The following is a 16,552-nucleotide window of genomic DNA, read 5'->3' on the forward strand; positions in this document are numbered from 1 at the left end:
TAATCATCTTTGATGGTCTACGAGTGCAAAGATCTCAGAAAAGATAGAAAAATATTAAAAAAGTCATTTCTGAAGCCTTCTAAAACTGTGGATACATTTCAAGTGTAGGGTAAGATAGTACTATATAGTACTGATGTCAAATTAAAGCTGAGACTTTAATGTTGTGTCCAGTATGAAACTTCCTATTGAATCTGAAAATGAAAAAAATCTCAAGAACTAGACATGCCTAATTGTCCAAAAACAAACTATTTAATTTTATTTATATGGCATCAAATCACAACTGTCACCTCAAAGCACTTTAAATTGACCCTGCAATAATACAGAGAAAACCCCAACAATGAGACGACCCCGACATGAGCAAGCAGCTGTTGACAGTGTGAAGGAAAAAACAGGTTCAGGGTGAGGAGAAATCTTAATGATATAACCCACGCTGGTTACGCTCACCTCTTTGTCTAGCAGAGCAGCAAGCTCATGCGCTGGCAGTCTCTCAGAGTTTCCTAAGGCAGTGGTGATCGGTACTTGCTTCTCTTCCCTTAATGGTGTTGTCTCCACTTGATGCCATCGCTGCTCAATCTCATCCTGAACATCTGAGCTTCTGCTGTCTTTGTCTTCACTGGCTGGACTAATGGCAGCAGGGTGATCCACTTCCATCTTTCCTTGCTCTTGGATTCCAGGTGTTGGTTGCTGTACTGGTGATGTAGCATTTAGCGTTGAAATCACCGTTACAGTAACAGTATTTGGTGTGCGAGCTGTACTGCTAGTTCCCCCATTAACGTTCTCCTTTTCTGCTTCTTCTGTAATTGAAGGTGGGTGAGCAGCTGATGCAGATGAGGTTTGGAGGGAGGAAGAAGAGACTGGAGATGACGCCAAGGAGGAGGGAGAAGAGGAGGCAGAACAGTAGGAGGAGGTTGTGGAGAACGATGAGCTGAGGTCAACTGTGTCTGCTTGTTCTTTTACGGGCTTTTCCTTCCGTTCCATTTTGAACTCAGTCCAGTCGAAAGTTTTTGAGCGGCCCTCTCGTCTGCGCTCACGAACTCTGCTTTTGCGTGGCTCAGAGGCAGGGGCAGAGGCATTGTTACCAGATGGCTGCCTCTGCCCATCAGACTTAGGGATTTCTGGATTATGGCTTGGATCAGGGTCCAACATCACCTGAGATTTTATCTTCTCATCAGGGAGTGATCTGAACAAACCAAAGCACAAAAAAACAAAACATATATAAAGTCAATTCAAAGATAACTGGATGAACTTCTGCATTCGAATTTGCTCAAGCTGCTGTTACATAAAGCTTTGCTGGACGAAACAACAACATAAGATTTCAGGTTTTCTAGCTTCGATTAACTGTGCATTCCAGGGTTTCTGCAGGGCCCAATGAGGTAAACCGTGACATTTAACTACCCGATTCACAAACAAACCACCAAAAATATAAAAACATATTTAAAAATTTGATCTAAATCCAAGTCTGAGGGCGTCTTCCCACCTATGGTTCTTTTACTGTGATCTGAATTTGTAAACGTGTAGCTTTTCCACATGAAACACTGGGTTTGTTTTCACGCAGAAAAAAAAATCTAAGTGAACTCTAAGCAAACCAAAATGTGTCACTACAAACGTCGTGAGAATGTTCAGTCTGCTCACTGGCCAAATGTATCTGGGGCAGGAACAACAAAACTAAATACACAAAAGAGGTCCTGTGTCAGAAAACTGAGAATTTACGTTAGCCCGTACAGACCTTCGCACATCTACAGTACCTTCCTGCATTAGCATACGTTGGTACGGGACATTGTTTTGTTAGCTCAACCTTGTAACGTACACCTTGTAGTTGGCTTGGATCGGGGTGGGAACACGTTCACACCATAAATGAACTGATCTGGAGTTTGTTTGGAATCGTACCGAGACCACCTCCTCCAACTGGGTCTTTTTGCAGTTGTTTTGGTCCGCACCCGAGACTACTGTATTCACACCTGAGTTCAATTTAAATGGACACAGCAGGTGTTAAAACACCCTAAACCCAATTACATTGACTGACCCCATTTCTGCTGTAGGTTTCTTCCTGTTAAAAGTGAGTTTTTCCTTCCCACTGTTGCCAAGTGCTTACTCATAGGGGTTTGTCTAGTTGTGGGGTTTTCTCTGTATTATTGTAGTGTCTTTACCCTAAAATATAAAGCACCTTGAGGCAACTGTTGTTGTGTTTTGGTGCTATATAACCACAACTGAAATGAGTCGTGGACTAAAAGCCACAACAATCCAGTTTCTGTTAAACTAACCTCAATTGTAAATTCATTGTGTCATAAATAATTTTAACAGGAAAAAACTAAACCAGAAAGTCAGCGATGTGGTAGCACCAAAGTTTATTGACTACAGTTTGTAAAATGACAAATATAATCCTGACTTTGAGCAAAGTTTGGGTAAATCTCAGCAGGTGATCATGTGCGTGATTTAGACTAAAATCTGACCAATATTTTAAAAGTAGCAGCTATTCTTGTGAATTCTGGATAGAGGGATAACTGACACCTTGTCATGGCATAAGCCAATCAGTCCATCGGCTAGATAAGTGAATAAAATAAAGAGTAACAGAAGAGGGAATGCAGTAAATACTGAGTCTGTTGGTTTGCAACATTTACTGACATCTGATTAGCAAAAATGAAAGCAGAAATGCTAACTAACAATAGTCTGGTTTTCTTTGTGAAAAATTATTAGGTCTTGTTAGTGACAAAGGAAGTTGCTTTAACTTTAAAGACCAGCAGATACCCCATTTTAAACAATAAAATGCATGTCAAAGCATTAAACACCAAAAACATTTATAAAGACACACAGTGGGGCTAAAAGCAACTTGATCTGATGTAAGCCTGATGACGGGTTCCTGCCTTTAGCTCTTTAACAGTGGCTTAATATGAATATGTGCAGTAAACTGCTCACTAATGTGCACTGCTTTAAAGGGCAGGGTGACCTGATGGAACAATCCTTTTTAACCGTGTTGTGTGGCGTCCTCAAGGAGGGAAAGAGCTCAAGAACATATAACATGTCATATGTGCAACTTCAGCATTTGATATGTGAAAGATAATCTCCAGCTTTGCTATGAAAAGTACAAAAATAAATGCTTACGTAGTTACAGAGCTCTTGTTTTGAGGTGGACATTTATACTCAGCCCAAAGCTTAGTTATTTTGAGCTTTTGGTGTTGTTGTGGCACCATTTCCAACAGTTAGTGGACCATCACATTACAGGCATGACTGACACTGGCCTGTGGTGTTGGGCAGATTATTCAAGTATGTAGATGTGATTGCAGTGTGGGTCTCTACAGTAGCACAACTAACTGGGAGACATTACTCAATAATCACATGACACATGGTTGGATGACAAAAACGGTGGGGCTGACATTGCTGAGCAAGAACATCAACATTGGGGGGGTGGGGGAGATATTTTACACACAAGCACTCCAACCTGGGCTTCAGAACCGATAGTTTCAGAGGGATGTTTTTCCTGGAAAGCAGGTTGAAAATACAGGTTGAAGAGGAAGAAAAAGAAGGAAACAGAAGGTGAGGAGGAAATAGGAATTCAGATAAATAAAACAAAAAAAGCAGCTGTTATATCTGCCAGTGGTGAGGGTTAATCCTCAGTGGGTATTACCGGGTGACATCGGGGGCGATAGTGGGTCGCACGTTCTTCATGATCGCCTGAATCCAGTTACGACGGATTCCAGAGGTCATCGCTGACAGGGTGCACGCTCCTTCTTTACACTGAAAACAGAGGCAGAGCATTTAACTGACTCACTCAGAAGCCACACATTTCAAAGAATTATGCTCTAAAAGTACTTTTAATAAAAGTTAACTGCTGTTAACCACTTTTTATTTCATTACTCATTTTTTCAATTTAACAGATGCTTATGTCCACTTCAAAAGTGTCAGAGAAACACTTTTGACAGGAGTAGATTCTCAGCCTCACTTCTGTTTTTCTTGACAGGAAAGTTACTTCAAACAAAACTAACACCTCATGCTGTCAAACTACGACATTGTCCTGGCTTTAGTCATTTAGCCATAGCTTTTAACACCATCTGCACTGATAAAACAAGTAACAGAGGTGCTTTGTGCTGAATGTGCAACACATTCGACTTAACGTATAGTTAGAACTCTACAGTAATGACAGCTGCCCCTTTTTGCCACAAATGCAAAAGCTGTTCTCTGGCTGTTGTTTTGTAATAAATGTGAGTTCATTGTGAGTTACTTTTATGAACTATGGAAACTGGTGGCTGGGGATGTTGGGAGAGGGTGGAGGCAAAGACAAACCTGCTACACTAAATGCAATGCGCATTTTTTCTGAAGTAGCAAAGACAAAACTGCAGATGAACTGAAGGTAGGATACACATAGGACATACAATCCACATAATGAAAACATATTTTAATTGATCATAAAAATGTAACTAATTACTCGTTATATTAAATCTTATACCAAACAAGACATCCATTTAGGTGCTACCTAGATCTAAACCTCTATAATTACACGCTGTGATGAGACTTGCCTCCTTCATCTAACAACAGAAACAGCAGCACTCTATAAGCACTAACCCCATTTACAGAGACCTCTAGTGGAAGCTAAGGAACGTCTACAAAACATTATGAATAAAACTCCTGATGATGTGAAGTAGTGAGATTTGAAATCAAAAACACTACTGACCATAGCTCCATCTACCTTAACCTGCGGTGCACACAACACCAGATCAATGATGTTTTCAGCCAAAGAATGCACAATCCTCTTGAGCAATCTATTTCCGACTTCCTCCAGAAACTTACTGTGGAAGCTACTTCAAGCAAATGCAAACAAAAGAAATGACCTTGTAGCTGCTGTTCAGATACAGCTTTAGAGCGGCGAGCTTAAATCATGTAGCAGGAACAAAAGCCCCACTGGCACCACTCTACCCCAACCAACTATACACCTCCACTAAGCATTTCGCCAACAACAACAAGCACTACAAATGTTTAACGCCCAAAAGATTATATGAATAAAGCACTGCACCATTTAAAGGAGGGTCCACGCTACTGCACATAGACTCGTATTTGAGTCAGTGCTAATGAGACATTATTCACAAGGACGGGGCTTTTAATTGTGCAGATGGAAGCCACATTGGTTCAAGAACACCGGCAGGGCTGGCAACGCCTGTGGCAGATTTAGTCCGCTATGATGTCAGCCTTTCACAGAGAGATGACAAGGCAAGTGACATCCTTCATGACAAACAAAGAATTGTTTCAGGAAGAGAAATGACAAAACCTGATACCCAAAAGTTGCACCGCATGGTGTCTAAAGCTGTTTATAGACTGGCAGGAGACACCGGATCTAAACCGCGTGGACAATAAGCTTCTTCTTTACTGATGATTAATGACGTGGGATAAACACTGACACGAAGATTCGACACTCACCAGGATTTGGAAACCGTAATTCCTTTGAACGGGAAACTCTTTGACATCGTAGCACGTAGAAAGGTCAATCTCACCGTCCATTTCTGAAGCCTGAAGGGGAAGAAAACAAAAACAAAAACCCAACGATAAGTACAAATATGTCATTTTTCATCAAGTTTAAAACTATTTTTTTTTATTAAGTGAATAACAAGCCTTACCTCCTCAGCTATTGAATCCTTATAGTACCTCAAAGTCTGATCTGTCAGGACAAACCAGTGCTTCTTCCACTGAAATGCCAAAAAACCCCATTAACAATGTACATGTACAAGTTATTTATTCAATATTGCAGAGAAGCAGATAATACTGAAAGCAAATTACCACTCCATCTTCATATAGCTTTGTCATCCATCCTTTTTTAAAGTTCAGCAGATCGGGCTGCAATTAAGACAGATCAGAAATGGATCATTAAGTAATGAATATCATTTAATCAATGAAAAGAAATTAAAAAATGAATAAACATGACGACACCTTTAACTGGATATCACATGGCAATAACAATATAATTATGTTTATTTACATTCATATCCACACCTCAGCTCAAAAAAGAATAAGCGGCTCCAGCTACAGAGACTGACTGGCGGGAGCAAGACTTTCCCGTGAAACACAAACTCAAGGCTGTTTATAGACCCTAAAGTAAGTCGTTCCTCCAAAACCTGGCCACCGCTAACTCAACAATACCTTGTTTTTGTTGAGCTTCATCAGGTGTGGTGTCACAGTCTGGCACAGAGTCATTATGATGGCTAACTGCCTTCAGTTCATATGTTGACAATCTCTTTCTCTCCCTCTGTCTCAGGGACACACACGCAACTGCTTCTGTGGAGGCTATTTATAATCGCCAGTAGCAGTGGCGGCAGTGCTGTGTACGTGAGTGTGTGTTTGAGTGAGTGGAGGGGGGTGGGTTTGGGCAGCTGCAGCTTGGCTAGAAAGACAAGTCACACACCGAGTGGATCACCCCTGCTACCCTCCCTGAAGTGACCGCAGATCAGACTGGTAGGAGTCAGAGCTCAAGATGATACCACTGCAAGCTTAAGTAACTTGAACGCTTTAATTTTGTAGCTGAAAACTGAAGAGATCAAGTCTAACAACTGCACGTGTGGCAATTTGTGCAACTTGTGTGCAAAGATATAAAGAAAACAAAAAAAGTCAAGCTTGATGCTCTGCTGAACAGAGACACCTTTAGGAGTGGGAAAATATTTTCTCTGACAAATCTCCTAAAAATATACATTTCTATATTTTTTTTTTTCACATATCATGCTTTACAGTTTGGCAGCACTCTCAACACTCACAGTCATCGAGGACTCAGTTGCTCTGCGGTCCAATGATTTGGCCCTTCTTAAGTTGGCCAAAGTGGAACTGGATACATCAGGAACTGAACGGTCCTTTGCTGAATCTAGTGACATCTCCTACAAATAAAAAATGTATAAAAAATTACAAGAAGTTCATTTTAATTCTAGAGTATGTACACTTGCCCTGAAAGAATAAATGCAATGCAACTTAAGAAAACACCAACAAACAGAAAAAACACAGCAAAAGCACACAAATCCATCCGTGATTCCCAAAGTGTGGGCTGGGGCTCCAGATGAGCCATGACGATACTGCAGATGAGCTGCTGTAGTTACAGAAATTCAGTTTGAAATTACTCAGTTTGAAATTGTAACATATATATAGTTACAACTATATACAACTGCAAAGCTCTCCAGCGAGTAGTGCGGTGCTCTGAACGGATAATTGGAGGTGAGCTTCCCTCCCTCCAAGACATCTACAGGAAGCGCTGCCTGAGGAAAACGGGGAGGATCATCAAGGACTCCAGTCACCCCAGCCATAAACTATTCAGACTGCTTCCATCAGGAAGGAGGTTCTGCAGCATCCGGTCCCGAACCAGCAGACTGAGAGACAGCTTTTTCCATCAGGCCATCAGACTGCTGAACACGTCATAGACACCTCAGCTTCACTACTGGAACTTCAACATTATGCACTCCACACTGTATATAAATGCCACTTGTTTTGCACATATTCAACTCTGTATATTTTTATATATTTTATTTATTTATTTTTACTATTTAATTTGTAAAAATGTGTACACACACACACACACACACACACACACGTAGGATAATATTTAGTATACACATCCAGGAATGCATACACTATTATATATTGTACATATATTTATTAGTTTCAGATTAGCCATTCTTGTATTTTGCTCGTTTGTGTTGTTGTGTTTTGCATATCTCTGTTGCTTGTGGGGCTCGCACACAAGAATTTCACTCGCATGTGCTGTGCCAGTGTGCCTGCACATGTGATGTGACAATAAAAGTGATTTGATTTGTTACATATTTATTTAGTTATATGCACAAGTGACAAAGCTGGTAATAGGAGGTGGTTAGTTTGTGATATTACTCATTTATCAGACCTAAATTTACTGCTCTTACTGTGGTTTGTGTCCCAGTGCCAGGTGGGTCATACATTAGCCTTTGCATATGACTGGGTAACATTAGCAATTTGGGTTATGTTTTTTTTTAATAAAGGTTTTGACGAAATGCATCACTTTTTCTCAAGATTAAGGATTGGGTCAGCTGGAAGGTTAGCTTGTCACTTCCGCAGCTATTCTGTCACGCTATTGTCTCCCAAAACACTTCTGTTATGTTTTTTTTTTAGGGTGTGTGTGTGTGTGTGTGTGTATATGTGTGTGTGTGTGTGTGTGTGTGTGTGTGTGTGTGTGTGTGTGTGTGTGAGAGAGAGCTTTTGTGGTCTTTTTTTATCATTTCTTTTGTTTTGGGTTTTTGGGGGGCTTTTCCAGTGTTTTTCTACTTGCTGGTGTTTTCTAAAGCTGGAGTGTGTTTGACCTCTCAGGGCCGCCGTAAGTATTGCATGACCTTTCTGGTTTGATTTACTCAGGATTAATCAGAGGAGAGCGTACATGTTTATTAGCCAAATAACGTCTCTCGCTGCGTCCCTGTCTCTGGATCAGCACGGAGTTAGCAGAAGGATCAGAGCCGTTTGTCTCCATGCGCTCAACATGCTGACCATCCTCGAACCGCTCAATGATTTGAGATCGCCTAGGAGACACAAAAATCACATTCAAAAATTCAAGTTTGAAAAAAAGAAAAAACAGCAAAAACAATTTTTTGCTTTTTTTTTTTAAACAATACAGAAAAAAATAATGGTATGGCACATCATGGTCGTGTCACAGAGAGCATAAAAAAGACACCAAACATGAACAAATCAAAGTCAAAATCCATGAGTTAAAGGAAAGAAGAGGCTTTGGTTTACAGTAAGCACAAATAAATCATCATTTTAGAAACACACAAAGTCTTCTCCACAGAAAATACAACATAAATATATGCAAAATAACAAATACTACCAAATAGAACCACCCAGAGGCATTTCTAGGAAAAAATAAAAAATAAAAAATGGTGTTATATAATTACCGGTAGATCAAATTTAGGAGAGATGGAAAATGAATGGAATGGAGGATTAAACAAATTGCAAAGAGAAGCAGCAACAGTCAGCATTACCTTAAGGAACTGCACTTGTTAATGTATATGTATTTGAAAAATAAGTAGTGATTGAAGTTGGAGAAAACAAAACCGTATCTATAACCCAACCTGTCAGTATGTTGTATGCATGGTATGTACAGGAAATTAAGTATTTATTATGCATGTGTGTGCTCCGAGGCAGTGCAGGGATGAAATGATAGAAAGCAGGAGTCAGCGGTGACCAGCAGGGAACAGCATTGGGGCAGGGTGGAAGGGTTGGTTGAGCATTAGCTCTGAGAAGCTCTGTTCAGAAGCCCCTGGAAAAGATTGAAACAACAAAAACTAGCAAGGTAGCCGAGAGCAAAAGAGGTAGAGAGCAGTACAAAACCAAAACATCACATGCATTTAAATCCCTGTAATCATTAATGGCAAACCACTGATAAGCTAGGGTAGGCAGCAACAGCAACAGATGCTTGGAGAGAGCAGCCACAGGGTGGTGCTATAATACTGTGTGGGGTATCCTCAGCAATGGATGAACTTCACATAAACACTGAGCATGCTCTATTCTAGCTAACAATCGGTGTCTCATTAATGACTATTAATCATGTTGCCATCATTACTACAAGTTCATCTGCCTTATTTGTTATGGTGTTTGTTCAGCACTGATTGGGTCTATCACGAGGAAGAGCGGGAAACTTAAAACGGCTCTGAACTGTCATCCTCACCTGCGCTCCTCCCCAAACAGCCGAGCCACCTCCTCTCTCCCGGGGCTCCGTGTCCGCGCCCTCAGGTCTTGGCGCTTCTTCTCTGAGCGGAAAGCTTCTCGGTAGCTCAGTCTGCGGGCCCGGGGCACATCTGCCAGTGCTGCGTACTCCCTGCCGGAACAGCCGACTCGGCCGCCCCCGCCACCATTGTGCCCCTCCCAAGTGGATGTAGCTCCACTGGGATCAGAGTCCAGAGAGCTCTGAGAAGAGCTGATGGTGGAGTAGCTTGGGGAGACAAGTGAACCTGGAGAGGGGAGAGGGTCTTGGGAGGATTGATGAGGGGAAGTCTGGGGTTCTGATTCAGAGTTGTACCTGGAACTGGGAGCTCCTAAAGAGGAGGAAGATGCTGAAGAGGAGAGGGGCAGATGCTGGGGTGGCTGTGAGTGATGTGCAGACTGTGGAGAAGGCTCCGACTTGGTCTTCTCCAGGGAGAAGTACCCACTCTCAACTCGTACCTTACGTCCACTGCTCACAGTGCCACCATCTGGGGGAGAAAAAAAAGCCCAGCTCACTGCAGACTTTATGAGACCAAAAAAAAAAAAACAAAAAAAAAAAAACACCCCATTCCTGTCATTTTACTGCTGGGAAAGTTGGGGTTTTTTCCCCAGCTGCACTGCAAATTCAGTTTGTTTATAGAAGAACGTGATTAAAAGCACAAACGTTTATGCTCAATCGTGTCATATTCAATTTAGATTATTTTTCTATCCTTGTAAATACAGTTGCTGTGAGTTTCATAGAGTTTTGTTAAAGTTCTCACCATCTTGAGTAGTGATACTGGAGTCTGGCTGACTGTGGCCCAGCTGGCTGAGACAGGAGGCACTGCGGCTGCAGGGGATGGTGGCCCTGCTCCAGCGGGGCTCTTCCTGCCACAGAGTGGCGCGGCTCATTGGCACCCGCTCGGCGCTGGCAATACTGCTGGGCAGGCATGGGATGCTGCCCCTGCTGCTGCTGCTGGTCACTGTTACCTTAGCTGGGCCGGGCTCCTGTGTAATGGTTGGGGTTGGAAGGAGTGGGTGGGGAGAGGAAAGGATATATTGGCAGGTAAGGTCACAGAAAGACTACAGGACAAAGGAATATGAGGAGGAAAGAGATTAAAGAACATTTATGATGTAAATGTAATGAGAAATCAAATATTGGAATATGTATGTTACTCAAATCCTGATTATTGTACTCCATGTTCTGATCACATTAGTAAGCATTTGTAGAGATAAATCATTGTCCTCTTTAAGATGTTTTGCTTTGTTTTTTTATATGAATCAAACATTAAGGCAATAAAAAAAAAGTTTTATTTCTAGTAAATTACTGGAAGAGTGAAGCTGGAACAGTAAAAGGGAGAAAGGGACTGACAGCTAGACAAACACACGTACTTATGAGGAATAGCGAGAGCAAACTAAAACACCCCACGAGGACAGTGTGCAGAGGTGGATGATGTCGGAACAGATTTCCTTGGCTAAAAGTGCCGAGAACGTCTTGATTTGATTAACAAATGCAAACAAAATTAAAGCTGTTCAAAGATCTGATTTCACCAAATCAGTGATCAGAAGATGCACAAAATCACTGAGATAACAAGAAAGAGGAAGATTTTTAAAGAAAGCGACCCTCAAACAGCCCACTTTCATCCAGCCTATTCAAATCACCACAATCATGCTGATGCTGTGCAAAGAATTGCTCTTTAGGCATCGCAAAGGTAGGCTAAAAGCATGTCCGTTTCATTCCCCCTTCACCTGGAGTGATTGAAAATATGCTGAAATTAATTTAGAGGGACAGAGCGACGCGAGTTTTAAAATTTAGGGGTTTTTTGAAGATGAAGCAGGATAAGAAGTTTGGCCAAGCTGAACTCACTGGGTGCCCATTCATGTCCTCAGTGGAAAAACACTGTCTTGGAGTTACTCCACCCTGCCAATCACAGAATACCCTTGATGTTAATGCTTACTATTTAGTGCTCATTATGATCAATACATAACATTTTCATGGACCGCTCTTTTTATTGCGACTTCTATTTAAAGTCAAAAAACAAAAACAAAACAAAAAAATTAATACAAAACAAAACATGACTACGAGATGTCAAGGGCTTTACTGGAGAAGAACTAAAAATGCAGACAACTTTCAGTTACAATGACACACACGCGTCACATGACATCATTTTTTTGTACTCAATGTACTTGTCTTAAAGGGCGCTACCCACAAGACAAATACGACTGTGCACAGGTATGTCTCCAGTAAAGTATGCACAAGTGGGAGGGGAGCTTTCAGGTGGAAGTATGGAGCTGACACAGTGCGGTGTGGAAAATTCAAGCCTCGACATAACGCTGGGTATTTATCCACTCGAATAACCTAAGAGATACTGATAGGACCTGCCAGCAAACAAGCAGCGAAAGCATGACCATGCTCACATATTACCGAGCCTAATTATGCGGTGGCCTTGACCACTACAGCGGTATTTAAAAGTGAAGCCCACAGGCACACATCAGATATGTTTGGACCCAATGAAATATGACTGCAGATGTTTGTGCTATCTTAAAGGGTTATCACAGCTATTTAAAAACCATAAACATGCGCATTGTGCTTGTAAAATGACCATGAAGCAAACTGCTCCTTGTTAATGGTAAACTGCCAAAAATAAATAAATAAAAGACTGAATCAATAACCATAAGGTCAATGATGTAGAAGCTGATTAGCCCACCAAAATTACTGTACAAAACATCCCCTGTATTGTTACTGAATTAAAATCTAATTAAAACGACAAACATGACCTTGAGCAATAAGACCTTGGATTCAGACCAATTAAATTCTCACCAACATTGTAAGAGGAGTAGAGTCTTGTGAATGGATGGTGAGAGCTCATCAGTCCTTTGGCTGGATGAACTAACCAGATCAGTCACATAGGCTACGTTCACACTGCAGGCGAAAGCGCATCAAATCCGATTCTTCTGACCCTATGCGACCCATATCCGATCATGGTATGACAGTGTGAACGGCACAAATCCGATATTTTCAAATCTGATCTGGGTCACTTTCGTATGTGGTACTGAATGCGATACATATCCGATGTTTTAGAAAGCGACTGCTGTTTGAACGGTCATGTCGCATTAAATCCATCTTTTACGTCACTGACACAAGACAGACGCCAATTATCAGCGCCAGAGAAGCGCCCGAGAAGACATTGTGAACGCTTCCTGGCCATCCAGTGTAGATGTCAGTGAAACTGTTGGGAAGACAACGTTGGAGAAACGTGAACATTTTATTTGTACTGTATAATCTGCAGATTCTGACAGAAATCTGCAACTATCCTTTGAAGCACCACTCCTCTAAAACAGCAATAAAAGGTAATTATTAGGTTATTTACATTATTATGTAAATAGCAAAATAACTTAAAGCAAAAATTGGGAAACGTAAAGTCTGAAGTCTTTATATTAAGGGCCATCAGTCAAACAATACTGTTTGTTCTGGGTCTAAACAGAGCGCGTTGTGTGTGACGTCTTCTTTTGCGCATGCGGGCCGCTTTGAGCGTTCACACTAGAGCACGTTTTCTGTCGCATTTTATCTGTAGTGTGAATAAGCAGACAAAAAAAAAAAAAAAAAAAATCGGAATTGAGCATTAAGACCTGCAGTGTGAACGTAGCCTTAGTAGCTCATCGGCTCCATCAGAATTCACAGTTTATTGTAATGTGTGAAGTACAGAAAGAGAGCGGTAAGTTTGTTTTGCTGTACTACAGTTCACAACAGTCATACGTAAAGACAAATTAATTTTGTTTCGCTAAAAAGTGACCAATAGTCGAGGAGGAGTGATTCCTGGAAACTGTGGAAACTGGACGGATGGACAGATGCATACCTCCCCACCACATTAGCTCATTGGTTGGTTACATACCATTAAACACACCAGAACTATTATAAATTGCTGTAAGAGTGACTGGCTTTAAAATATTACATGAATTGACTTTTCTTGCCTTTTCTTCTTTATTTACCTTTGCATTAATCCCCCAATTTACTTTCTTATTTAATTATATTTATTGGTTTTATTCATTTTCCCACATATATTTAATACAAATATAAAACAAGAAGTTCTTCATGATTCACAATAGAATACAACTGCTGGTCAGGATATGGCATGACAACTGAGGGTCTGCTTTAGGCGACAGTAACGGTTCATTTTTAAAAATTTGAATTCTGCCATTCTCCATATTTCTTATTCTTCCTTGAATGTTTTATAGGCTGATATGCATTTCACCAATGAGTCACTAGAACTGCTGTAGCCCAATTATTTGTCACATTGGCACAATATAAATTTGATCACATTCGCCAGTGAAGTGTTTACAATGTAGATTTAGAGCTGTAGGCCTGACTCCATGCCTCCCTATAGTGTTTAACTCTATAGGTACCATAATATTAAATAACCAATTAATTGTGGATTTTACCAACAAAATGAACAAGTAAAGAACAAAAATGAATAGCAATCCAAGAATAACCTTTCAGAGGAAATTATATGTGAACAGAAGAGGAGCTTCAGGTTTGGTTACCTACACGAACAGTTACTGTACGCAGCAAAGAAAAGAAACAAGACCAATGAAAACAGACGTAACTGGTGGTCACAGCGAGACACAGTCAAGGTCATGTCTGTGTCGCCGCTCTCTCTGTAAATGAGCCAGTCTGCATAAGCCGAGCAAGGTCACAGTCTGATTCGGGGCGCCGTCATTAGAGGAACCAGACAATGAAGTTCAGTTTGTACGTTTGTTTGTATGCACCACAAACTTGGCCAGGCCTCACACAGGAGGGGGGCGGGGGGCACAAACTGGTATGCCATGGTGGGTGGTCTGTGCAATTTTATTATATCATACTCTTATATTTCATCTTCACTCTGGACCATTATTCTTTTATTCCTACCTGCCAGGGAATACAAAACTTGCTCTGACGCAAAAACTGCTTTTTGCTCCCATGGTGGTTCTGAAAGGCGTTGCAAGACAGGCTTGAAAGACACATTAGTGACCTTGACCCTTTTTAGACCGTTAAATGTACTCTGCAAAGATTGTTTAATAGGCAGGACTACTGGAGTTCAAAACCCAAAGTGCACCTTTTCCGGCTCACAGACTTAAACATGCATCTTGTTAAGAGTTCAGGAGCTCAGTGTGAAATGACAAAACCTTTATTGGGTTGCCACAAATATTTAAGGATTTAAATCCTCGATAAGTCCTGAATGGGAATGCTTTGATAAGCACCAAATGCTTAATCACCACACGGACTGAAAAAGCCTGACAGGTGTGATGGCAGCTGCTGGACATGACAATGAAACTGAGCGCACCAGCAAATTCATGTGCAACAGGATCAAAGTTGCTGCTGAATGTTGTTACAGCACACATGCAGTTGTCAACATTTCCCTTCACTGTTTGTTCAGGAATATTTTGATAGCTGACTAATGTTTGCTGCCTGCCAACCTTGTGATACTGTTCCATATCTATGCAATTATGCACTGCTGGAAGCATAAAGCAGGTATTAATTGTGGAAAACAATACCACATGCGATTTACAACACCCAAGAAACAATATGTAACACGATGTGTGCTTCACTGATAGCTGGAGTTAAATTAGACAAGTGTGAGGCGTGTTGTCTATCGAAACTGACATATCATGTGACACAGGAATGTAAATATAGGCGGTTTAAACTGTTGAGCATGTCACTGGCAGAAAAACTACATCTGTCTCCCTCTTAAAGGGGGGAAAAAAGCTGTTGTAGTTGGAGAGGAATGAGAGGCATCCATTCTGCATATTTCCATGGCAGAGGTCATCCTTAAATATATGCTCTCTTTGTTGTTGACAAGGAATGAAGCAATTGCCACATGTGGATAATTTATAATGTTCATAATATCTAAAACATAAGGGTCAAGCTGCAGCTCTATGTCGACACAGACAAACCTCCTGAATACAGCCTGTGATCCCGTCATCATTTAATCCTATTACTGCACATATTTGGGTAAAACTGTGTCATAATCATTGCGCTACAGTCAAAAACCACCTCTGAGCTTTAATTAATCAGCTCATTTGTGAGTTCATATTTCCCCCCAGACATCTAAGAGAAAACCCATTCATGAATGTGGGGTTGACTGGGGCTGTGGACAGCCACATGAACTCAAGCACATAAATCCTGTTGTCAGAGCTGTCATAAGCACAGAAACATAAAGATGCTTCATTGTGAGTTATTAAACATAGTTCTCCCTCATACAAAACACGTTGAAAGAATACAACATAAATGTTCTTTGACATTTATACATGCAAGTCCCAAGCTTTTGATTTGTTTTAAACCACCAATATTAAACTGAAAAAAGAAAACTATACACTTCATGACATATAATATAACAATTTAAATTTGGCTGTTGTTCACTGGGCAAAGAAAGAATAAGTTCATTACCTGGTGAGTGGGTGGATCGACTTTGCGTTTTTTCTTCTGGTTCTGTTTGTTTGTCCTGGGGTACACAGTCAGAGCCTCCTGCCACCTGCAAATAATGAAACAGTGTAAGTGCTCTTCTAGTCTTAAATTCTGACTGCATAAACTCTGCATGCTTAATGGATTCATATACAAAGGGACAAAGTTTTCTGCAGCAAAGAATAAACTACGAAGCATGCCCCGACGAAGCGATACGTTAATAACACATTTACAACACTAAAGGCTAAAGCAGCAAAGTCAGCACAGTTTCATTTCTTAAAAGGTAGCCTATTCCAGCTCCATATTTGTAGTCTTGGACTCTAGTAAAGTAGCTTTTACAAATTCACAGTTCAAAGTACATCTCATTGAATTCTAATATGCATCATACTGAGCGTTTGTTTAGCCTCCTATTTCATCCTCTGCCTGAAACAAGCAGCTTCCCTTTAAGGC

At 40.9% G+C, this 16,552-nt stretch overlaps 1 protein-coding gene across 6 annotated transcripts in view; it reads right to left on the reverse strand.

The window, feature by feature from the left end:
* LOC309712957 (myosin phosphatase Rho interacting protein) overlaps window positions 1-16,552 on the reverse strand; it is a 54,317-nt gene that overhangs the window by 11,562 nt on the left and 26,203 nt on the right. For 2 of the 6 annotated variants that reach the window (XM_082544190.1, XM_082544193.1), the window contains exons 5-15: window positions 16,088-16,172; window positions 10,446-10,746; window positions 9,650-10,172; window positions 8,366-8,504; window positions 6,732-6,848; window positions 5,764-5,820; window positions 5,604-5,672; window positions 5,407-5,496; window positions 3,623-3,732; window positions 3,437-3,475; window positions 445-1,180 (exon numbers count right to left, since the gene is read on the reverse strand). In XM_082544190.1, coding sequence (XP_082400316.1) covers window positions 445-1,180; window positions 3,437-3,475; window positions 3,623-3,732; window positions 5,407-5,496; window positions 5,604-5,672; window positions 5,764-5,820; window positions 6,732-6,848; window positions 8,366-8,504; window positions 9,650-10,172; window positions 10,446-10,746; window positions 16,088-16,172 — 2,266 coding nt within the window. Of the gene's footprint in view, window positions 1-444; window positions 1,181-3,436; window positions 3,476-3,622; window positions 3,733-5,406; window positions 5,497-5,603; window positions 5,673-5,763; window positions 5,821-6,731; window positions 6,849-8,365; window positions 8,505-9,649; window positions 10,173-10,445; window positions 10,747-11,530; window positions 11,585-16,087; window positions 16,173-16,552 lie in introns of all 6 variants that reach the window. The other 4 variants (XM_082544191.1, XM_082544194.1, XM_082544195.1 and 1 more) reach the window with 4 other exon arrangements.

Source organism: Aulonocara stuartgranti (genome assembly GCF_965226115.1).
Source record: "Aulonocara stuartgranti genome assembly, chromosome: 8".
Taxonomy (NCBI): domain Eukaryota; kingdom Metazoa; phylum Chordata; class Actinopteri; order Cichliformes; family Cichlidae; genus Aulonocara; species Aulonocara stuartgranti.